Source organism: Pelodiscus sinensis, chromosome 7 (assembly GCF_052426305.1).
Source record: "Pelodiscus sinensis isolate ZL-2025 chromosome 7, ASM5242630v1, whole genome shotgun sequence".
Classification (NCBI taxonomy): Eukaryota; Metazoa; Chordata; order Testudines; family Trionychidae; genus Pelodiscus; species Pelodiscus sinensis.
In genome coordinates, this window is record NC_143058.1 from 69,372,203 (window position 1) to 69,396,106 (window position 23,904).

The 23,904-nt window shown below is 44.6% G+C and overlaps 1 protein-coding gene and 2 long non-coding RNA genes across 3 annotated transcripts in view; 2 read left to right on the forward strand and 1 right to left on the reverse strand.

Moving 5' to 3' along the window:
* Positions 1-1,497: 1,497 nt before the first annotated feature.
* LOC142830251 (uncharacterized) overlaps positions 1,498-23,904 on the forward strand; it is a 47,119-nt gene continuing 24,712 nt past the window's right edge. The window contains exons 1-2 of the long non-coding RNA XR_012905374.2: positions 1,498-6,804; positions 9,130-9,198. This is a non-coding gene — a long non-coding RNA (uncharacterized LOC142830251). The remainder of the gene's footprint in view (positions 6,805-9,129; positions 9,199-23,904) is intronic.
* LOC149524091 (uncharacterized) lies at positions 16,288-19,292 on the forward strand. The gene is made up of 3 exons (XR_016350103.1): positions 16,288-17,799; positions 17,892-17,974; positions 18,832-19,292. It is a non-coding gene; the product is annotated as an uncharacterized LOC149524091 (long non-coding RNA).
* On the reverse strand, positions 21,393-22,226 carry TSSK6 (testis specific serine kinase 6). The gene has a single exon (XM_006117951.4). It carries the CDS (start codon positions 22,224-22,226, stop codon positions 21,393-21,395), a length of 834 nt encoding a protein of 277 aa, XP_006118013.1.

Sequence of the window (23,904 nt, forward strand, 5' to 3'; positions counted from 1 at the left end):
CAAGGTAGGGCAGTGCAAATGAGGGTTAAACGCAGAGGAAAGGTAAGAGGCACAGTCAAAGGGGCCTGGGGCAGAGAGAAGGTGCAAGGGAAGGATGTCGGAATGAGGAGGAAAATGGCAGGAGGCATTGGTGGCCTGGACCCATTTTTGAAAGGCATGCATACTATGTGACTCTCAAAGGAATTTCCAGACTTCAGCCACTGAATTCACTGTTTAGAGGCTCCATTACTGCTTCATCAGCAGCAAATCTAAATCACAATTAAAGCTTTTATAGACTCCATAGTCACCTTCATTTGGCTAGACTGGATCCCTCACTACTCGGTGGTAAACCAAAGAGCATGGATTTTCTCTTATAAAGGTCATTTTTATATCTGCCTTATACTTGTTTGGCTATGGACATTATATATGTGGATACCACTGGTGAGTAGGTATCACAGGTCTGCCTCTAGTCCTAATTCATGGAGGACACATGTCTGTTATGGCCCCAGCTAGAAAATTTTGCTTATTTAGCTTGATCTGTACCAGCTGATGTTTTTAGCTTAGGTGGTCCCTGGTTCAGTCCTTTCTTTTTTGGCCAAGATGGTGGCTTTCTCATATGGAGGAAATGGGGGACTGTTACTCTTGGGTCTGATGAGGATTGGAATTTGATTGTTTTGGAATTTGTCCAGTCAGTAAGAGATTGGGTGCACTATGCTTTCTTTTAATAAATGGGAGGTGAGTAATCAGAGTTCAGAAGCCATGAGATGAAGGACATAGGAGTGGAGGGGACATCGTGGATCTTCAAGTCCAGCCCTCTGCTAGTGCAACCCAACAATGTTTTCCTTACTGTTCCTTTTGAGACATTAGAATCATAGAACACTAGAACTGGAAGGGACCTCGAGAGGTCAGCGAGTCCAGTCCCCTGCCCTCACAGCCAGGCCAACCACCGTCTAGACCATCCCTGATAGATGTTCTTTCTTTACATTTGAAAAGAAGCCTTTACTGAACATGAATTTTTTTAATTGATCCTATAGAATGCATAAATATCTGAGACAATGACATGCCTTTGTATGTATAATTCCGTTTTAAGTTCTAAGTAATCTCCATGGGTGAAGAATTCAGCAATCATTTTGTTCTGAGAGTTCAGTGCATACTGTTTGAGGACAGGTAACTGTGCTTGCTCATGGAAACTTTAATTTTGTTTTACATTTTGTACTGTTGCATTCATAATCTAACAAAGGCCAGTCACTCAAAAGATCTGCTGGCATTTTATGGGAAAATGTGACTGTTGGCAGAGAGTGGGCATGCAAAGCAAATGTGTCAGGAGAGAAGAGATCCCCTAGTAAAGCTTATTTTTTAAAAAAATCTCACATGGTCACTTAATGGAAATGTGAAATCTTTTAAAGTGTAATGAAAAAAAGGAACAATATGGACTCATATGTACAGAGAAGGAAAGAGTATGTTTAGGCAAATGCTATACAATTCTCTTTCTGAGGCCAGTTGGAAAAATGACAAAGTGAGTATCCTTTCCACAGGTGAAATGGAGTTGAAGGATTTACTAGAATCTTAAAGGGAACTATGTGATTAAATGTAGCTGAAAAAGAAAAATAATCAGAATTACCAGTCTAGTCTTTTCTTTAAATAATACATAAAATAAATGTGGAGCCTAAATTACTTGATGTTGGGTCTTTAAGTGTAGTTTATGGTTTCCTTCTTCTCAAATGTATAAATGTAATATGGCTATAAACAATAATGCACCCATTATTGTATGGTATTGGGTTTGTTATGAACGTGTGCCTTAACACGGGTTTGGGAGAGGAACAGCCAAGCGTGCAGGTAAATTGGCTTTCCAGTATTTAACTTTTTAAATATATTGGATTGCACATGTGCATGCGCTACACAGCTAATAAAGACAAAGCCCTGGTGGTGAAATCCTGGTTCTACTGAATTCAATGTCAGAACTCCTATGGACTTCAATAGGGCCAGGATTTCAACCCCAGTCTCATGCTGTTTACAATCTGCAATACAGACACCAAACAGATTGTTACAGATTCCGGTTGGGATCATAACGTGACTTCCTCTATGACTTCCCTTTCAGCGATCCTGAAAACCAGTTTGAAGAGATCACAAATCACCTTCTATATTCTGTGTGGCAAACACTCCCTCTGCGTATGTGAGAAATCCATATGCTGCCAGTGTGTGCAGCAGGAATATAGCTGGAAGCAGTAGGTACCTCCTTTTTAAGTTTGGTAGATGTGATGTGAGCACTTTGGCATTGATTTTCATGCTGGCATCTTTCCAGGCCAAGAATTTCATAGCCTCTCTTTAGGGAAAATGACGTCTAAATCACGGAAACGTTGCAATGCCTGGAATGTGAGCCAAAATTGGGCGCGCTCAAAAGAACAAAGTGCATGTGCTTCTATTCCATTGGTGCAGAGATGCAATTAGGGAATACTTAACAGCTTTTTAATTTTAGTTTTTGACTTGGCTTTGTGTGGAGACAGTGACAACTGACATGAAGACATATGCAAGGAAACAGCTCTGCAGCCAGCACTGTCCTGGCATGCTTTGAAAGCTTGTTCCTTTGGTCCAGATGTTCTAAATCACATGTGGAGAAGTGTTTGTGGCCGGATTCTGTTTGAAACTGATTGTCGATAGTCTCCTGAGACAGCTTGTGACAAACTGTGTAATAAAAATGCTAAAAATAGTAAGTTATTCCCTGGAAAAGCTGAGTTCTCACAATTCAGTGAGCTGGGAAAATTGTTGAACTTTCTTTGGACACAATGTGCTAGCTCCTTGCTCTTGCAACCTTTCATGGGTCCCCTGCTCTTTGTTTATCATCATTTCTTTTTCTACTAGCTCCAAGGAACGCTGTCCTCAACCTCTTCTGTACAGACATCGGGCGAATTTACCATGGTCTTTTTCTTAAAAAAAAAAAAAAAAAACTCACATGGGGAAATGCACTTTTTAAATTTAAACAACATAGCCATTTGCAATCAGTTTGCAGCTGTTGTAGGGAGCTTCTCTGTGTCTTAGAAAGCTGAACTGTAGGAAATGCATGAGAAATAGACAGAAAAATCTTGCTAAAACAGCATCTTATTACAGGCATTTCATGCTACACAGTAAAAATAAAGTAACAGATTTCTTCTTGTTTTTTCCCCTCCCTCTCTAGAGAGTACACATTATACCTATTACTTCTCAATCCAATGAGGTCTGGAGATGATTATATTTGGCATTTGTACATTATACTCTATATTACTTCTTAAGAAGCCAGAAAGGCAACTACTGCATGAGTTGGATAGTGTCTTTCCCCCCACTACAGTGAAGTGTGAGCACCTAGCTCAATTTTTTGGAAGGAATTTTAGTAGCAGAGAATTTGGTAATAACTATTCATAGGAAGAAAGGAAATCAAAACAGCAGCCTCCCCCAATTATTCTGAGCTTGATGGCAGACATAGTATAGGGAATAAGTAATAATGTGCTATTATGTAGATACATTCACTGAGTTTCAAATTCTGCTCACATTGATAGTGACCAAGAGCATTATAATTGGATAGCCATGTAGTGATGTGTGAAGTGCATGGTGGTTTGAATCCAATCCAGCAAGTAGTGAAGTGTCCACATTACAGAAACCACCTTCTTGGAATACGAGAATCTAAATCTACATTTAACACCCCCGCACACACATTTCTAGCCTGTGTTTGCACTATTAATAGGCAAACTGAGTGAGAGGCATTGTTGTCTGCCTGAATCTGCAGACAGCCCAAAATAATAACTCTGCTGTGTGAATTGTGCAATTCATTTAATCTAGGAGTTAACTCAAACTAAACAATGGCCATTTGTGTCAACATAGTTAACAATTTTTACCGCTAATTATTTTAATAGAAATATTCAGTTCACATTCTTGTCCCACAGTTTTGAGTCACTTCTCATGCTTTTCTAAGTGCCAGCTCCTTAGCTGATGTAAAATAGTGAATCTCAATTCACTTCAGTTGAGCAACACTGATTGATCCTAGATGAGGATCTTTTCTGGGCCCTGTAGTGTGCACTTGTGTATTGACAATATAAAAATCTGAGGTACACTGAAAATTTAGCATAAAAGTAGCAATTGAAAGGAAAAGGACAATGCTGCTAACTTCTAGGCAGATTTTATGATAATGTACAGTTAGATGGACACCAATCCTGTGCAGCACAGTATAAAAATACAACTTACATCATAGATTGATAAAAGTGTCTTTCAGCCTGGTAACGTGACAAGCAGTGTCTCTCGGTTATAGATGTATTGTTTATATCTCATTTGTTTGATATAGAAATGAAGGATATATCACTTTAATACAGGATTCCATGGCCACTAATAAAATTTCTTTCAGTTATTTAACCTCAGTTTCTTCTTTTGTAACATGGATGTTTGACTAATATTGTATTGTTAGGGTTTTGGTTTTTTTTTTTGTAATGTGTGTGTCCTGTTAGTGTTTTCAATAATGCTAATGTACATTTTACATCTACTGACTAAACCAGGCCTAAATCATCCACTTGGGTTTTCTTTCAATACCTCTCTGTCTGTTACTATGCAAATATGCATAATCCCTGTTTCCAGGCAGGCTAATTAACTACCTAACATAGAAAACCCAGTGTAGTGTCCCCAAGCTGTATTCAGTTGTTACAATTCATATAGGTCTGGGAAAGCACATAGTCATAATTCAAAATCTTTTTGTGATTGGGAGAGAAAGATTTGGACAGAATAATGAAAGCATTTCACTATAAAGATTTGTGTATGTGTTGTCAGATCTGTTTTGGATCCATTGAGGAGTTCAAATCTTTTTACTGACAGGAAATAGCAGATAGTAAGGATGTGTACATCTATGTACCAGCTCCCTTTTTTGAGACTCTTGACTCATCTTTTGTTGATGTCAAGCACTGTGCTCGATTTCTGACTGTAGCTTGATTGTATTGTTTATACACTGGCAGTGCAATTACCAATGTGTTTCTTCACTGCAAAGTGTTGTCAGTGCAATGATGTGCTAGGGAAGATTAAAAAACAGTTCTAACAACAGTCATATTTGCATGATGTTTGCAAATCTATTCAGTGATAAATCCAGTACAGAATATTCCATACTTGTTAAACTGACTTCTACACTTACCAAACTTCAGGCTATAGGGAGGAGGGGGGATACATGTTTTATTAATATAAAGTTATGCTGGTATGAAGATCTATTATTGACTAGGTGTTTAATAGCAATTGCACAGCCAATGCTTTGCGGAGAACATGCATCTTCAATATAACAAGGTCAGCATTGCTATGCTGCATGCTGTGGCGGGGTCTCATTACCGGGGCCATGCCTGTCATTCAGACCAATAGAAGAGATGATGATTAAGCGAATGTCACCCTGAGGGTAACTACAGACATGGAAAGGGCTTTTGATGCTCAATGCCCACAGGTACCTTTGACTTCAAAATCAGCCACTAGGAGTTGGGACAAACCGCGTCTGGCAGGATCTGGCCCTTTATAAATGGGTCTCTTCTATTTTCCAACAAAGTGACTTTGCACATCTATTATCATCCATATTGGTCCTAATGTTCACCCTGGAATGTCCCCGACAACATTGACCTTGTTTCATAGTATTATTAAATTGATTTGCTGAGAGGTAGCTTGGTTAATTGGATTTCCCAATTAATCCTGCTCCCAGGAAGAGGAATGGATGGAATTAAAGAAACACCCTGCAAGCCTTGGTTTTCAGAATCACTGTTTCCATTATGTTAATTTAGTACTTTCATCCTACAGAAAACATGGCTGGTAACTGGGCTCTGCCCACTGTGTGAAGTTCTCTGCATCTCTGTTTCCCCAACAGTCTTTGCTTGCCCTCTATTTAGCTCTTTCGGAGCAGGGTTGGTCTCTGGTTTTGTGTGATGCCTTGCACAAGGGGCTTCCAATATTAGCTGGGCTTTCTGGGTGTTACTGCAACATAAATAGTGAACATATGGCCATCCACAACAAATAGCACCAATAAATGTCTTGCAAAGAATCTTTTTTCCATTGCTGTTTACAGGAATGGGTGAGGGGAGAGCACCGTCACTTGCTCCCACTGCTGTATTTTCTATAAACGTGGAATAGTGTCACCCGCTTGTGTTCTCTTTGGGCACTTACACAATGTTCATCACTTTAGGAGGAGAAACTAGATCTCTCAGTGATCAAATTCAGTTGCCAGACCCAGGTTTTAACCAGGGCTGCTGTTCTTTCAGGTATTGAACTCTCACATCTTCAATATGCTTCTGTGGCACTGTTTTCCTCTGGCTGATGTTCTCTAATATAATTTCATTGCATTATTTTCAGAAGCTGGTTAGTAGCAATGGGTTCACTGAAGAAGATGCCTTTCTCCCCTGTGAACATCTCTTAGATTGGCAGGGAAGGCTGCAGAAATCTCCACCCATTCATCAAAAAATACTTTGTTTCTGGGGAAGAAATGCTTTGTAGAGTCTGTGCAAATGGGTTTAGGGCTGGGCAAAATCAATTATTTATGCCCCTTATAATAAATTTCCTTAACAGCAAGGTCTGCTTACTGCCAAAGGATATCGCTATTGTACCTCCAGTGAAAAAGTTTGGGTAAGTTTTACTTCATGGGCAGGGTGTGAGTTTTTTTTTTAAAGTTGTTTACATACTCAAGGGAGATGAGAAACGCGGTATCTTTATCTGCAGAAACTCGTGAAACTCTTTCATGCCTACAAAATTCAACAGGAGCTGGTCATCGACCCTTGAGCATGTTCCCTTTAATTCATGAGCTGAACGGGGTTGAGTTGGGATTTGACTGTGAGCTGAGTGGAAGTAAAGGTACAGATCCTCTCCCTCTTTGGAAGTATTTGATGTACAGTTGCCTCCTACTTTGTTTTATAGCAATAAGAAGTTGCCACACACACACACACACACACACACACACACACACACACACACACACACACACACACACACACAGTTCTGTGGGCCCATGGTACTTGTGCTCCACCAAAATTCAAGGAAGGCAGCCCAGCTGCACCAATGTTTGAACATATCTTTTCAGTCGTCCCTTCCATAGGACAGATTGAGGCAACCACCCTGGGCCTTGCAATTTGGGGAACCCCGTGATTCAGGGGGATGCAGGGTCATGGCAGTTAGATGAGTTAGTGGGGAAGGGGATTTGATGTCAGCAGCAGAGAGCGACCCATCCCCAGCCCACCCCACTCAGCCATGGTCCCATTTCACCCATTTCCTCCAAAAGGCTGCCTCTGCCTCTTCCCACCATCATTCCATACCTTCCCCTAAAACTCCTCCCTGGCCCTGCCTCCTTCTCATTTCTGCCCCGTCTCTGAATGACACCAGGAACTGGTGGGGGTGGAACAGGACAGGCTGGGACTGGGTTGCTCACTGCTTCCAGTGTCAGGCCATCCTGGACCCTGCATCTCTTTGAACTTTGGGTCCTGTTCTTTGGTGAAGGGTGAGGGGGGCAGAGTGGTTACCTCAGTCCATCGGATGGATAATATAACTCTGCTTGGATCTGTTCTGGACACCACCAAAAAACCTAGTGCCCATTCTCACACAGTCTAATTTTTGAGTCTCGGGGGTAGCTGTGTTGGACTGTAAGTTTAAAAACAATGAGTAGTCTTGTGGCACCCTAGGGTGTGTCTAGACTACAGGGTTTTGTCGACAAAAGTGGACTTTTGTCGACAAAACTATACCTGCGTCCACACTGCCTTTGAGTTATGTCGACATAACGTCGACAAAACTCAGCAGTTTTGTCGATGTATGTAAACCTCATTCTACGAGGAACAACGCCTTTTGTCGACAGAGTTCTGTCGATAGAAGGCATTATTGCATCTACACTGTCCTTTGCGTCCACACCGTTATGTCGACAAAGTGGCTTGCTTTGTCGAGAGAACTGGATGTAGTCTAGACGCTCTTTGTTGACAGAAGCTTTGTCGACAGTATCTGTTGACAAAACTTCTGTCGACAAAACCCTGTAGTCTAGACACACCCCTAGAGACTAACTAATACATAGGACCGTGAGCTTTTGTGGGTAAAGCCCACTTCATCAGATGAGTTGAGTTGATCCATTTCAAGAAAGCGATGCGGTCTGCCCACAGGACTGGGAGGCAAGACAGTCCTGAGCAGTAATGTACCAGTGAAGCCTTCTGGTTTGGGTAAGTCAATTAGTCTATCTGCCTCAATCTCTCCCTCTGTAAACTGAGGAGAACAATGGTTACTGCTTGGCAGTGTTGTCAGAATGAACATTTGTAAAGCAGTGTGCAAATGACAAGCATTATTCCCAGGGGACGCTTCCTGCTTGAGATGAAAATCGTGCCCAGAAATATCCCTCCGCTTTCCTCCTACTTGTGCTTGTGTTTCTGCTACTGAGCCTGGTTGAATTGCTGAAGGAGCAGGAAATATTTGCCCTGCCTTTCTACCAGACAGCTAAGACTTAAGAGCCTGAAATGGTCAGTAAAATGGGAGAAATAGTCCAAGTTCAGATTCAGTGTTGCTATATCCTCTCCACAGGTGCAAATGCTTAACCAGATGAAGGGTTAAATTATTACTCTTAAAAAAAAAAAAAAGGCAAGGAACAGCACAATTCAAGACAATCGGGAAATGGCAGGTGGAGTACTGGATGCTAGGTAACTGGCTAAAGGCTGCCAACACTGAAAGCTGTCATTATGAAAAGGTTAATGCATTCAAGCAGAGTGAGGTATATTGGGTTATTTGTTATATTGCCGGTTAAAAGCTTTGCCTGCCAAGCAAGGGCAGGGTCACCCGGGTCCTCCTAATACCAATCTATCCATACAGAATTAGCCAGGGACAAGTGAAACATTTCATTAGCTGCTGTTTTTGCAGCCCATCCTCACTGTAGGCAAATGTGTTCCGTCTGCACCATCCCCTGAGAGTGTCAACTTTGGATCTGATATAGAAGCCCATGAGATATCTGATTACCCAGCCCATGTTTTCCCACAATTCATTACTGTACTTTTGAGCGTGATTTTATAACCCAGACTTTTTAATATTTGAATCTCAGGCTTATCTTTCGCATCAGCAATGACCTAAAATCTTGTAAACAAATGTTATTTCGCTGGGAGGGGAGATTGAATGTCAACATTCAATGTGTTGTTTTCCATTTCCTTTTGTTTGCAGGGCTGGAAAGAAATTAAGACTGTTTCATGTCTGGTGGAAATGAATTCAGACAGAACACAGGAATGGGAGGTAAGTCATACCACAGTGTGGACCGGTTTCTCTGAAACCATTAAGAAAATTCTCTCTGCTGTCAAAGCTGCTTCAGGAAGCACTGGGTACACTGCTTTGGTTTTTGAAGGGTTTGCCCCCAAATGCCTTGAGATTCAGGGAAACTTGTTTACAGATATACACCTTTTAAAACCTGAAAATGCTGGTAGGTGTGTTTTGCATAGCAGGGTGACAGCTGGCAGCTAGTAAGTGACTGGTGGGCCGTTAAGAACAGGTGATATTAAAGACAATTTAGTAAGCTGCAGGGAGCCGATTAGGGGATGCTACACAGCTAAATGTTACTGCTTGTTTTTAAATTTCTTCCCTACTGAGCTGGAAGAGGAGGTAAGTAGCATGTTAATTAAGGGGTTGATCGTCAGAATCCCCTTCCTTTGCAGATGATGCTAAACTAAAATTTTGTGAATACCCTAGGAAAGACAGAACTACAACACAAAAAGAATATGGGCCTGATTCTTATTCCAACACTGGTGTTAATCCATTGATACGAATGTAGCTACTCATGATTTACATAGGTGTATGTTCAGAATTAGGTTCTTCAGGAGGTGATAGATAGGAGATAAGACACCATCTGGCAGGGGGATGAGTGACCTCATCAAACAGTAGGTGCTCAGCACCTCAGAGGATCAGGCCCAAGTTAGACCTTGTTTACATAGAGTTTGTAGCCATACCAGTGTACCAGTGCAAACCGCTACTGTGGATACTGTTGTAAGTGGTACAAATCTCACTGCACTTGTGTAATATGTGTCTCTGCTAGAGATTTGTAGGCATTACAGCCAGTGGCTAGAACCCCAGCGAAGTCAAAACCTCCAGATTGGTTGCTTTCCTTAGGGTGACCATGCAAAACACCTGTCATGTGGGGGGTACGTACAATGATGATACTTGAGGCACTCAAGACTGGGAGTCACCTTGTTGCCCCCAGCCTCCGGCATAAGTGAGTCTTGCCTGTGCCTGTCTGGGTGACAAGTCTCTGACATCGCTAGCTTTCAGCCAATCTCCTTTGGGTTTCACTAGTTCTGTCTTCTCCTTGTGGGTTAACAATAAGTGATCAATGGCTATTGTCCAGGATAGGCAGGGATGGTGTCCCTAGCCTTTGTCAGAAGCTGGGAATAGACAACAGGGATTGGATCACATAATGGTTACTTGTTCTGTTCATTCCCTCTGGGGCATGTGGCATAGCTGCTGTCAGAAGACAGGGCGCTGGGCTATGTGGACCTTTGGTCTGACTCAGTATGGCCATTCTTACATTTTAGGTGCAACCCAATCTCTTTGAATTACTCTCACATGCTATCCAGTTCCTGATGCTGGCTACTCACAGAAATTTCAGATCTTCTGTTTCCAAAAGTGCAGCACGTCCCAATTTTCCTCATAGGTTTAAACGTAAGTAGGCTTATTTAAGAAACAGTCAAGGCTTAACTAGAAACAAAATAAAATGATGGAAACAACTGGTTACAATACAACATAAAATCATAAACCACCCAACCTGGCTTTACACTTATTAGTTACCTTTTCTATTCAGTTAAGTGGGTCTCCCCCCAGAGGTCAGTCTGTTGCAGAATTGACTGGCTTTCACAGGATTCAACTTTTCATGTGGACACCTTGCTCCTCAAGATGTCATCTCTGTGGAAGGATTTAAAGGACTTCTTGCTCCTTTGTGTTATTTTGAAAAAGTCTTTTGTTTTTATGCATAGACATTGGGAATCTATGTTGTAGTAATGTTCCCTTTTTTAAAAAAAACTTTCAAGAAGTTTTGATTGTTTGCCATTGTCTCTGATGGTCTTCCATTGCAAGTCACTGAGCAAGGTGAAACAATTGAGCTTAACAAGTGGGGTGACAATTCCCTGGGCCATCACAGAGACATATTATCCCTGATGATAAACTTTTACTCCAAGTAAAGCATACTTCCAGTATAAATACATTATTCCTTAAAAATCACCCACACCGTGATTTTGAATCAAGGCAAGTTACAAGCTTTCTGTAGATACCTGTTACTCTTTTTGTACCAGGTAAATATCCATATGAGATGTTGGGGGCAGTGAGCTTGTCAGAACTGAGAACTGGGGGCAGAGAAATTTCTGTGGCATATCATCACATGATACCCTTGGGCCGGTGATGGTTTGGTAAAGTAGCAGTTGAACAGACCGAGGAGTTCTGAGAAGCACTTGAATTGTTTTTCTCTTCCTCAAGAGGAAATATGCGCTGTTCTAGAAAAGCTCAAAACATGGCTGAAAATAAAAATCAGACCCAACCTGGGAAAAATACAAGACTATTTTAAAAGGAAGGGGGAGGAGTAGGAGTATATGAAAGATCAACAACTAAGTGATAGCAGTGAATATGCCACAGATTTTGTTGTCTTTTGAGTGTCTCTTTTGAATTTTGTCTGAGTGAGTATTGGACCTGATTTTGATGCCATTCATAACCATTCTCCTGCTAATTTGTGAGATCAGAATCAAGTTCTGATTCTTAAACAGGGATCTTTTAATATCTTTTAAAATCCGTATTATCTAATTTGCAACTGACGATTTTTATGTTCCTAGATAAAGCAAGCTCCTAGATCATGAGCAAGTGATGCTCTGAGATTACCAACTGCATAAAGAAAGAAGAGTGCTGAGAAGTAGCATTACAAGCCCCTGTGCCTCATTTGTATCGGTGTCCTTTTAACCCCAGCTACTTTCCCAAGTTACTCACAGGAGAACATCCTCTTGAATCATTAGTCATGTGTCCCATCTACCCAAAGGCTCAACAGATGCAATTGTTTAGGAGAATTTGTTACTGATGTCAGATGAATAGCTCTGGGTTTTGAACCTTTTATTTTATTAGCTGTGTTCGTGTAAAAAAAAAAAAAAAGTAAGGATGCCATAATGCAAATGGGTCTTACAGAGCCTGACTAGTCCCTTTTGAACTTAACTGCTAATGATCCATGGCAGTAGAGTGAAAATGTGATGCTTTTACTCTGTTCTGCACATGGAAATCTACACAGAATAACAGCATATGGGTAGTAAGGCTTAGGGATGTTTGTTGACCAGCATAAACTGGACTGTTGTCTGCAGTAGTAAAATGCATTTTTTTTACCAGGAAAACAGCATTTGGGCAAACACGTCTGTCAAAGTTCCTTTGTTTCTATAAAGGAAGTAGGCTCCCCACCCTTGCCCCCTGGGAAACGTTGTTTCTGGCCCTGTGAGCTTTGTCTTGACCTAGCATCTCCAGCTGCATAGATTTGCTTTCCACATGTACTAATGTGTGCAACTTTTTAAAATTTTTTTTGCACGGAGAGATTTTCTAGTGCCTTGATATGGCCTCTTTCCCTCACCTCACCCTTGATTTTTGCAGGGCTTCTCTTCTGAAAGGCTTGTGCTTGATCCATAATTTATAAGTGAAAACCCTGTGGCCAAAAGCTCCACAAGGGAAAGAGCTACCTGCTCCCTCCATTGGTGAAAATGAACAGTTTCTACCATAAAGGGCTCATTTGCATAGACCCACAATTCCTCTGTTGGCACCGAGGAGTCACCCTAGCAAACATGGATTTGGGGGATTGTGAGCTCCCAAGGATGCTCTGTGCTGGGGATAGAGCTGTTACTTTGTGGGAAAGAGCTCATTCCAAGAAGCCAAGACTCTGTTCAAGGATCCTAACTGCTCTTGGCTCCTCTCTTGTGGGGACTTCAGTGTGAGAGGCTATGCAGACTGAAGCTGAGGTAAATGAACACAACAGAGGCAGGCAGCCTGCATTTGCTGTCCTGCTGCTCCCAGGGCGAGTGGGACTTGAACCCACCACTCTGCCCTCTATAGGTAAATGCTCTAGTCCCTAGTCCACTCCAGAACCCACCCCAAAACTCTACCTTCAGAGGGTCCCTTATCCTGCTTTTTAGGCGCGGGAGCCAGCTCCATCCCTGGGGCAGCCTGTGTTGGCTGTCTTGCTGCTTGTAGGAGCAAAGGCAGAGGCCAGTCGCTGAGCTGCGTGGACTGAGGTGACACCCTGCCTACCCAACACCTTACCAAAGCTGAACCATTACAGGGCCGGCCATTGCCCCTCTGACCTTTCCCTGGTTGTGTCTGTGCTGCAGTTGGAGGTGTGATTGCAGCAGTGGCTGGCTTTAATCTGCCTAGTGCTACTAAAAACAGCAGTGACGACATGGCAGCATGGGGTGTATGAGCCCACCTAGAATCCTGGGTTAATACTTAGGTAGTAAGCTTGTGCTGCTAGCCTGCATGGGCCCCTGAGCAAAGTGGGGGGGGGGGGGTGCTGGCTCCCTGTGCCCAGAAATGGGTGTGGCTTTGGGCAGAATGGCTGGGGCTGGGAAAAGCCAGCCCCCGTAGCAGCATGGAGCATGCTGTATGGTGCTCTGGGGGTGATTTCAGTGAAGAAGATTTTAAAACAACACAAGGTCCACACACCTCTCTTTTACCTTGCACTATCTCTTAAATTACCCACCAGTCACTGCTACAGAGGCTAACTAAGGTAACATCAGGTTCCAGAGGTGATCCCGGTGATGACAGGCTAGCATGCCTACCTCCAGTAACAGGCAACTTGTTTGAAATGATAGGAAAGGACAGAATTAGCAGAGGCATAGGCCCACACAATGTGGTAGGGAAGAGTCAACGTGGCTCTGGAAAGGGACATCGTGCCTCACCAATCTACTAGAATTCTTTAAGTGGGTCAACAAACATGGACAATCACAAAGCTGGGTTAGGGGGGTGACACCTCCTGGCATGACCATCCAAGCAGTTCCCTTGGGACTTTAACGAAAGAGAGAGACACTTGGACTATTGCTACTAGCTGATCCAAAGTGTAAGTGGGGTTTGGTGGTGGTGGGGGAACTGGCACAGCCAAGGGGCCGTCATAGTCTTACCGGTAGCTGGGAAGGAAATTAGACTGACTACTGCTAAATTCCTGAAGGAAGGAATGTAGTTTATGCCTGATTTGCATATGTATTCAGTGGGTGAGTTGCCCAAATTTGGCTGTTCCCTTTCCACTAATAAGAGTTTCCTTATTTATACATAGTCTGAGTGCTTGTGAGTGGGGAAGTTCGGCCTGCTAAGGACACCTGAGGAGAAGGCATTTAGTTTCCCCAGCTTTCTCGATGGGGCTCAAACCAATTATTTGTCAAGAGGAATCTTGAGTATATTGAACTCAGCCCTCCTTGCTGCCTGGCAAAAGGCTTGCACACAGACATTGTTGCACAGACTGGAGAACATGGCTATTTATTTTGTATGACAGCACTGGATTCAGAGATGAATCACAACAAATAGAAAGACACTGAATGGAATTATAAAGGTCTACCACCCATGTGCTGAAACATGAAGCCTTTTAAAGTATTAGGATTTCCCCATGTATACAAATTACAGCAAATGAACTGAAATCTAGCAGCTTCCAAAGTGAGTTTGGAAGGAATGCAAAAGCACAAGCTCTGTGAATGCTTTTCAAAGTGGAAAACCATCAGCATCTTTCAATAATAAGTAATAGCAATGCTACTGCTTATCATGTCTCATCTCCAAATCACTTTACAAAGTGGCTAATGCTCACAGCTCCTTTGTGAAGGAGGCAAGAGTTATCCTCATTTGATAGATGGGAACCCTGAGTCCGAGAGATTAAAGGAGAAAAAAGGGAAGTCAGTTTAAGTATGGATAGTAATAGAAATGTAGCCGTGTTAGTCTGGTGTAGCTGAAGCAAAATGCAGGACTATGTAGCACTTTAAAGACTAACAAGATGGTTTATTAGATGATGAGCTTTCGTGGGCCAGACCCACTTCCTCAGATCAAATAGTGGAAGAAAATAGTCACAGCCATATATACCAAAGGATACAATTAAAAAAATTAACACATATGAAAAGGACAAATCACATTTCAGAACAAAAGGAGGATGCGGGGGGGGGGGGGGGGGGAAGGAAGGAAGGAAGGTAGGTAAGTGTCTGTGAATTAATGATATTAGAGGTGGGGAAAGTTAGATGTCTGTGAGCTAATGGTATTAGAGGTGATAATTGGGGAAGCTATCCTGGTAATGGGTAAGATAGTTGGGGTCTTTGTTCAATCTGCCGCCCCTCCCCCCGGGAGAGTGTCGAATTTTAACATGAATGACAGTTCAGAGGATTCCCTTTCAAGTGCAGATGTAAAAGGTCTTTGTAGCAGAACGCAGGTGGTAAAGTCGTTGAGACAGTGTCCTTTCTGGTTGAAATGGCAAGAAATAGTTTTTTCTTTGTGATCTTGTCTAATATCTGTTTTGTGGGCATTAATCCTTTGGCGAAGTGTCTGAGACGTTTGTCCAATGTACATAGCAGACGGACACTTGCGGCACATGATAGCATAAATTAAATTTCTGGATGTGCAGGAATGTGTTCTTGATCTTATAACTCACTTGGTTAGGTCCAATAATGGTATCAGCAGAATGAATATGTGGACAAAGCTGGCAACGGGGTTTGTTGCAAGGGAAGGTACCAGGGTTGGTATTAGTATGGTATGTCCTGTGGTTGTTGGTAAGAATCATCTTGAGGTTAGGTGGTTGTCTATAGGAGACTATGGGTCTGTCTCCCAGAGCCTCTTGGAGTATGGTATCCTGTTCCAGTATAGGCTGTAGTTTATTGATAATGTGTTGGACAGGTTTAAGTTGGGGGTTGTAGGTGATGACAAGTGGTGTTCTATTGTTGGTTTTCTTGGGTCTGTCCATGGTGGCAAGGATGGTGTTATTGGGGAGGTTATCGATGTTTTGTAGTTTCCTTAGGAAGTCAATAGTGTCTCAGAGATAGCTGGGGGTGTTGGTTGCGAAGGGTTTGAGAAGAGAGTCTACATAGCTGGATAGACCAGTAGTGAGCGTGCCAATACCAGAGATGATCAAGAACACATATTCCTGCGCATCCAGAAATATAATTTATGCTGTCATGTGCCGAAAACTATTTCTTGCCATTTCAACCAGAAAGGACACTGTCTCAACGACTTCACCACCTGCGTTCTTCTACAAAGACCTTTTACATCTGCACTTGAAAGGGAATCCTCTGAACTGTCATTCATGTTAAAATTCGACACTCTCCGGGCGGGGGGGGGGGGGGGCGGATTGAACAAAGACCCCAACTATCTTACCCATTACCAGGATAGCTTCCCCAATTGTCACCTCTAATACCATTAGCTCACAGACATCTAACTTTCCCCACCTCTAATATCATTAATTCACAGACACTTACCTTCCTTCCTCCCCCCCCCCCCGCATCCCCCTCCTGTTCTGAAATGTGATTTGTCCTTTTCATATGTGTTCATTTTTTTAATTGTATCCTTTGGTATATATGGTTGTGACAATTTTCTTCCACTATTTGATCTGAGGAAGTGGGTCTGGCCCACGAAAGCTCATCATCTAATAAACCATCTTGTTAGTCTTTAAAGTGCTACATAGTCCTGTATTTTGCTTAAGTATGGATGTGAGCACTAAACACCCTCTCACCCGGCCTGAGGGGGCCATTCAGAGAAGTGCCATCAACCTACCCACATCAGTGGGTGAGGGAACTTGTTGGGACTGGCGGTGAAAAGGAGACACCACCAAGGGACAATGAATAGCTCCTCCCCCTAGGAGTCTCTAGCATTCATTGGCCAACTGAGGGGGAAAGGTGCTAATTGGTCAGCATTTCCCAGCTCCAGGATTTAGCCCAGTGCAGGGGACTATCTTTCACCTCCTTTCCAGCAGCTCATCCTACCCACCTGAACCAGGGATGGGAACCTGACCTGATAGATGTTGGTGTTGAGGGAGCCAGGAAGGAATCTTTTTCTCCAATGGGCCAATTGGCAGATGACCCAAAGAGCTTTTTGCCTTCCTCACAGCACCTGCAAGTGACGGTGGACTGAATAGGAGTATCTTTAGTATCTGCCTGAGGAACTGGCTTGGTGTTTATCATCACAACTTGTGACCAATTTCCAGTGTGGTTGGGGGAGTACTGCAATTTCCAGCGGGAAAAGAGCTGAGAGTTTGGTGATGTGCTTTGTGCCAATGTGATAGGTGAGACCTTGTAGCATTTGTGGATTGAGGTCCCCATCTTGCTGTATCCTCTGTGTCCCTTGTGAGGGGGAAGGTGCTAGGACTCAGAGCAGGGTCCAGGTTATGGACAAGTTATCCTCCATTATGGGTTACATGGTAACCCCCGTAGCGCCGGTGCCAATTATGGGCTATATTGTAAGGAGTGCTGTAATCTCTGCACTAGGACCAATTAGTATGAGTGATGGGTGCATAACACCCCTCCCTTGTGTTAAAGCTGAATAGAAGTTGCAGCCTGCCACTTAATTCTCATGCATGTGTCTGTCCTCCTTTTGCTGCTGAGTCCACATCAAACACCTTTGTAAAATGTGTTTAATGATTTACAGAACTATGTGACATCGCACACAACTGTGATATCACAGACCAATGTGTATTGCTACTGCAGTGCATCTGAAATGGGGGCTAGCTTCTTCCCAGAGGTCAGACGTCATCCCTGCCCAGGGTAACTTCCATCTAAACGTTTTCATGTGGCAAAATGAGTGATGTTCAAGCAGCAGGAGAGGGTGCGGAAGGATGAGGGTCACCAATAAAATCACATGGAGCCTCAATACAGAGATGTGCGTGACAGAAGAGGAGGGGCTGGTAGGCTTGCTCAGATCATGGTGCTACGTATTGATCTTAAATAGGTCTCTCTCTCTCTCTCCATCAGCTCACTGACCTTCAGCTCGGTGTGGCCCTTCTGGAAAATTCCCTGTGCTGCTTCCTTCACATGCTTGGAGCCAGGAACCAGAGGTGGGAGTGGGGGTGGGGTAAAGTCTCACGCTCTGGCACATTCTGTTGGCTGGGCTCTGAGCCCCTTGTGCCGGGGGCCTGGCAGTTGGCAGAACTCTCCTATAAAGGAAAATTCTGGGCTCCAGCCAGCAGTAGCCACCAAGGATGCTTGAGCATTCCCTGTCCGAGCACTTCAGCCGGGGCCTGTGGCAGTCTGGCATGGAGGCATAAGGGAAAGTGGCCAAGGAGGCCAACAGCCCTGCAGTCAGTAACCCCTTCCTCACTGGGTGGGCCCTTCTCATGCTTCCCCTCAGCCCAGGAAATCCCCTGTTGGCTTCAAACAGCAGTTCCTGCTGCGGCCCAGCCGCCCGCACCAAGATGATGATCCTCTTTCTTCTTCCTCCAGTGACCCTTTTCCCCGTCCCCAGGGCCTCCCACTGCTCCCTGCTTACCTTTGGAAGAGAAGAGCAGTGCTGCCTGTTTCATCCCTCTGTCTTCTGAAGGCAGCTGACTGGCTTCCTAGCTGCCACTGGGGGTTCCCTTATTCTCTCCCAGTCCTCCAGGAGGCAGATCTTTGGAAGGGCAGCCCTCTTTGTTTCCTCTGCCACTCTCACGTGCTCCCACGCACAGATTGCACTAAGGAGTCTTCCTTGTGCTAGGAAATCCCACCCAGTCGGAATGGAACTGTAGCACAGGGTGGCTGAGCCTCTCTCTGCCTGCAACCTTCCCATGTATTGTGCCTCCCATCCTGCTGGATACCCAATCACCCTTCCTACCTAACTACTCCCTAGGCACCTACCCCACCATCCTGCTTGTGTTTGTCTCTTTCCCTCTCTGCCATGCCATTAGCCTTCCCTCCCTTCTACACACATTACCAGGTTCCCGCCTCAAGACTCAGTGGGACAGAGCTGGAAACATTAGAGGAACGGGAGAGAGGGCAGCGGAGACTTTTTGGAGACCAATGAGGAGATGCATTCGAAGGCAAATACACTTGGAAAATTGAGCTGGAAAGTGAGCCCACAGTGGGACTAGGCAGGGAGCACAGCAGGATTCACTGAGGGATGAGGCCAACTATGGGGAGCACTAGAGTGTCCTATGGACATTGACCCAGCCCCCCTACTTTAGCTCCCAATGATTGTCAGATTGGAGGGAAACCGTAGAGGTCACCAAGGAGAAGGGAGAGAAGGTGAAACTAGAGTCAATACTGAGAAAACAAAAGAGGACTTGCCTACTTGCTCTGTCAGCAATAGGAGGAGATTGACTTTTCTACCTACCCAATGCAGACAGCCGTAAGGGAAGTGGTTTCCTTTAGGAACGGATGGTGTCATGGGGGAGGGGTGGCAGTCATGGGGGAGGGGAGGCAGTTGGAAATTCAGATGAGCACCCACACTTTGGATATTTTATCCAAACCGCAAACCTGAGAATTCACTGGAATGCCCCCTGGACAGCATGTCCCTGTAGAAGTGATTCCTGCTTGATGTGCTTGCATCCATGCTGGGCTTTGCTCCTATGCTGCAGATGCTCAGTATGAACAGCCACCTACAATTTTTCAGATGCACTGCCTTGTGGGGGACTATTTCACCTCAGCAGTGAGAGCTCCATAAGAGATGTTCCCCGGCACTCTTTGCAGAGAATAAAAAAAAGCTGTGGTCCTCACTCTGCGGCTTGCAGGCATGGATGCTCCCGTACATCCATGCCTTCTGGTGCTGAAACGCGAGAGGTTTTATATTACGGTGAGAAGAGGGCAATCATCTCAGCACAGTATGCATTTTCTGTCACACAGCAGAGGCCATTTTCTGTCCCACCCCCCTTTCGGAGTGACATGTGCCCTGCTGGGGGAGGGGGTAGGAAGATAGCTAACCCACTCTTTTTATAAAACTTTGATGCTTGAAACCAAAATTTGTTTCTTCACACAAAATAGTTTCCCTTCCTTCTTGCAAAGCCACATGCGCTGCTGAGAGAAAGATGGCTCATGGCTGCAGTAGTTGATTTCGGCTGGTTTAAACGACAACAACAAAAGCGATTGTCTAACAGGATGTCACAGTGGGATTGTGGGCTTTATGTGTCTGTTGGGGGTGGTGGAGCCTTCCCAGGGGTAGCAGTGACAGTTTGAGTCAGATTCTATTTGAATAAGGGAAACTTCAAAGGTCTTATTAAAACATATTTCAGGCTCTTTTCCCTGCAAGTGAAAGATTCTTTATAGGTGGGTGTTTGGCAATGGAGATCTAGACCAGAGATTGGGGCCTGATTTAAGAATAGTTTCTTACTTTTGGGCACGTCGACACTGCAGGGAAAAAGTCGAATTAAAAGTCGAATTATGTCAATTGCATAGCTGAATTCGGCTTTGGGCACTGACTACACAGCAAGAAGTGGAAGGGAAAACACTCTTCCTTCAACCTCCCTTACTCCTCGTGGAATGAGGGTTACAGGAGTCCAAGTTAGAAGTCCTCCATCTCAACATTATTTGAATATAACGGTTTGCTGTGTAGATGCACCCTATGTTATATTGAAACGTCAGTTATTCCAAAATAACGTTGCAGTGCAGACGTACCCTTTGTGTGCAGAGCTCAGATGCCTTTTGGTGCTGGAAATACAAAATACTCCCATTTTTAGCAAAATATCAACAATTTTCCTGCATTATCCAGCTCTGATTGAGCCCATTACAAAATGTGGGCCCAAGAATCAGCTCTGGATTTTGACCTCACCAAAGTAGAAAGCTCTTCAGATCCAAGGTTCCCAAAGGAGGGACTTGCCATCTGAGTGAGTGATGGGCTAAAGAGAAGTGGGAAAGAGCTTGAAAAGGCCTTCCCAGACCCTACCCCCATCCTCCAAGGTCCTGGCTACAACCCCGTTTATAAACAGTGTTGAGTGATTTGGCCACACACACATTTTGGCAGAAAGTAATCAGGGAGCAGCACAGAAAGGCAGCCACATGGGAACCTCCGCGTTTATTATAGTTCATTCCGGAGCAGGCAACACACAGATCTTTGCTGCTGTTCTTCCCACCATCTCAGCCCCATGCTCCCCCTTTCAGGCTGTGTGGTGAAGTCCAAACCTCCCTGTAGGGGGTGGGGCATCTCTGTCCTCTGCCAGTGGAGAGTGGATGGTGCCAGTGTTCCCCATGGTCAATGTTTCTTTAAGCAGCCCCATTCTTCATTCTTGCTACTAGCTCATTATGGTGCCTGTCCTTTGAAATCCAACCTGCCTCACAGCTTCATAGAGTGGTTGGGCCTTTAACTTGCATCTAGCAATGTATGATCACATCATCACTTGAATCCTACTATATCAGCTCCAGGTGGCTGTTGCACCTTTAAATGACTCCACTTGTGTCCAGCTCCTCATTGTCAGTATCTGTTGAACAGGCAGCTCCACAAGGTTGGTGTCCCAGCGGCCCCTGCACATGTTCTAGGCCTGGAATGTATGGGGGAGCCAATCCTGTTCAGATATCCCCTTTCAGCCAGCAGTTCTTGGCTATTTGTCCCACCCCGGGCCGAGAGGCTGGACTGAACTGGAGCAGCTGGGTGATGAGGGCTTTGCAGGGCTCAGGCAAAGGGGGCAGACCTTCAGGGTAGAGGACTCCCTTCTTCTGGCGGCGGGGCATGCTGTGGATGTGGGTGTCATCGAAGGGCATGCAGCCGGTCACCATCACGTAGAGCACCACACCCAAGCTCCATATGTCGTACTTCTTGGCGTCGTAAGGTATACCCAGCAGCACCTCGGGAGAGGCATAGGCAGCTGATCCGCAGTAGGTGGTGCTCAGGTCTGGGTAGCCACTTGCCTCCTTGCCAAAACCAAAGTCCGTGAGCTTTGCCCGGCGGCCATCGGAAGTGAGCAAGACATTCTCACACTTGAGGTCCCGGTGCACCAGATTCCGGTCATGAAGGTAGCGCACGGCACTCACAATTTGTCCAAAGATGTCCCGGGCTTCGGGGACACAAGGTAGTTTCCCGAGCTGCTGCACCAGCTGGAGCAGATCAGTGGACGCTGCTTCCATTACGATGTAGAGTTTCCCATTGCAGACTTCAATGAACTCAAAGACCCGCACGATATTGGGGTGCCGGATCACCCGCAGGATGGAGAGCTCCCTTGGCAGAAATTTGTGTACAAAGTCGGGGGGTGCCCGTCGCCGATCCACCACCTTGATTGCTAGTGGGCCCTTGTATTTGGCTGAAGTGGCTACCCTCACCTTGGAGTAGCTGCCCTCACCCAGGGTCTGGCCCAGCTTGTAGCCAAGCTCGTTAAGCAGTTTGTCTCCTCCGGAGGTTCTTGACATGGTGCAGTGTGGCTTGGATGGGTTCTGATGGGCTTGATTGGGGCTGGTGTTTTGCTCCAGGGATTGAAAGCTTTAACCCATTGTGTGTGGCAGCTGTTGACCTTCACTCCCCCCCCATGTTCCCACTGGGTACTTGGTCCAGCAGCATCACTGCTCCCTCAGGTATTGTGATGTGCTAGGAGTGTCATGTGCTACTCCCTTTGTGTGTTGCCAAGGATGTCACGTTAGCTCCCTTTCCTCCCTCTCCTCTTCGGGATCTTGGGCATACCGTGTATAAGAGCAAGGGGAAAGCTCCTTGTTAATTGTCTTGAGGTTATTGTCTCTTCCATTTGTGTTGGGGGTTTGGCTTCTTGAAATAATAAGAGCTTAGTCATGAGCATTCTGGAAGGAACAATTAATTTCTGGGTTTTGCCAGTCCGATGCCCATCCTGCACAGAAAACTAGATATTCAAGTGAGGATATACACAAAGTGGCGCAGAAAGAATGACTTTATACTTGCCAAATTGCAAGTTATTTGGGGTGGAGAAGCATATTTACCAGCTGTACTTGTTCCTCCTAAGGGTTTTGAGGAGGACTCTCCTCTTCCAATGAACTCCTGCTAGCCTAAATTCTTGAATCTGGAATCATACTCCTGTGCATTTTTAAAAAATAATTCTGTATTTGGGGCTGCATAAGAGAAATTGCTCCAGACGTCTTTTAGAGATCTATTGAGTTTTAGTGTGTTTTTTTTAATATGGCTGGGGGCAATGTTCATTGTTCTGAGGTCACATTTGAATAAATGTATCATGTATTTTAAATATGTACTCCTGATAGCATATATGTATATAAAATACTTTAACTTCCCTCCTCCTTTTTTTTTTCCTTGAGCACTCATGTAAATGGAGCTTGCCTGGATTCTCGGTGTGTATTTTCTAATTTTTTAATTATCTACTCTAACCACCTAAAGGGGTAATGAGAGCCCTAAGTAACAACGAGAACAGGGGATTTGGACAGTCACACGACGTTCTTGCCCCACATGTGCTATGTCACTGCCTAAAAATGGGCAACAAAGGGACCATCTGATGCCTTCAGCTTCCCAAATGGGCCACTTACTATCAGGCCTGTTGATGAGCCTTGAGAATGGCCACAGGAGCGCTGTGTGGCAAGCTGCAGTGACCCACACCATACTCCGGCCGTCTCTGAAGGCTGGCCAATGCAGGTGTGTGCTGTCATCAGGGTGGTGCTGATGCCCTGCCCCTTCCGCTTCAGACCCTACCCCTTTTGGGCATGTGGAGCTGCCCCCTCACATTGCCAAGGGGCCTGGAAATCCTGTCGGCTCCCCTACTTATTACTAACTCAGTGGGGCAGGGAGGAGGGGAATACAATTCAGCCCCACCGAGGGAAGAGAAGACTACTATAGAGGAGGGAAGGGATTTGGAGAGGCAGGAAGCAATTAACTGAGTTGGGACTTGCTGAGAAACAGATCATTAGCCACAGTTTTTGTGAAGAGTAAAGTGGGATCATTAATGATCTCTGCTTTAGGTCGCATCGGAGAGAGATCCGCAAAAATGCCCCTAAAAGAGCCTGCTGGATTGCAGACCCAGGAAGTGACTCTGAGGACAGAGCACTGCCCACTTTCAGTTCTTAAGCATTGTTGGTTTTTACAAGATGTTCCAAGTTTCTAATCCACATTAGGGAA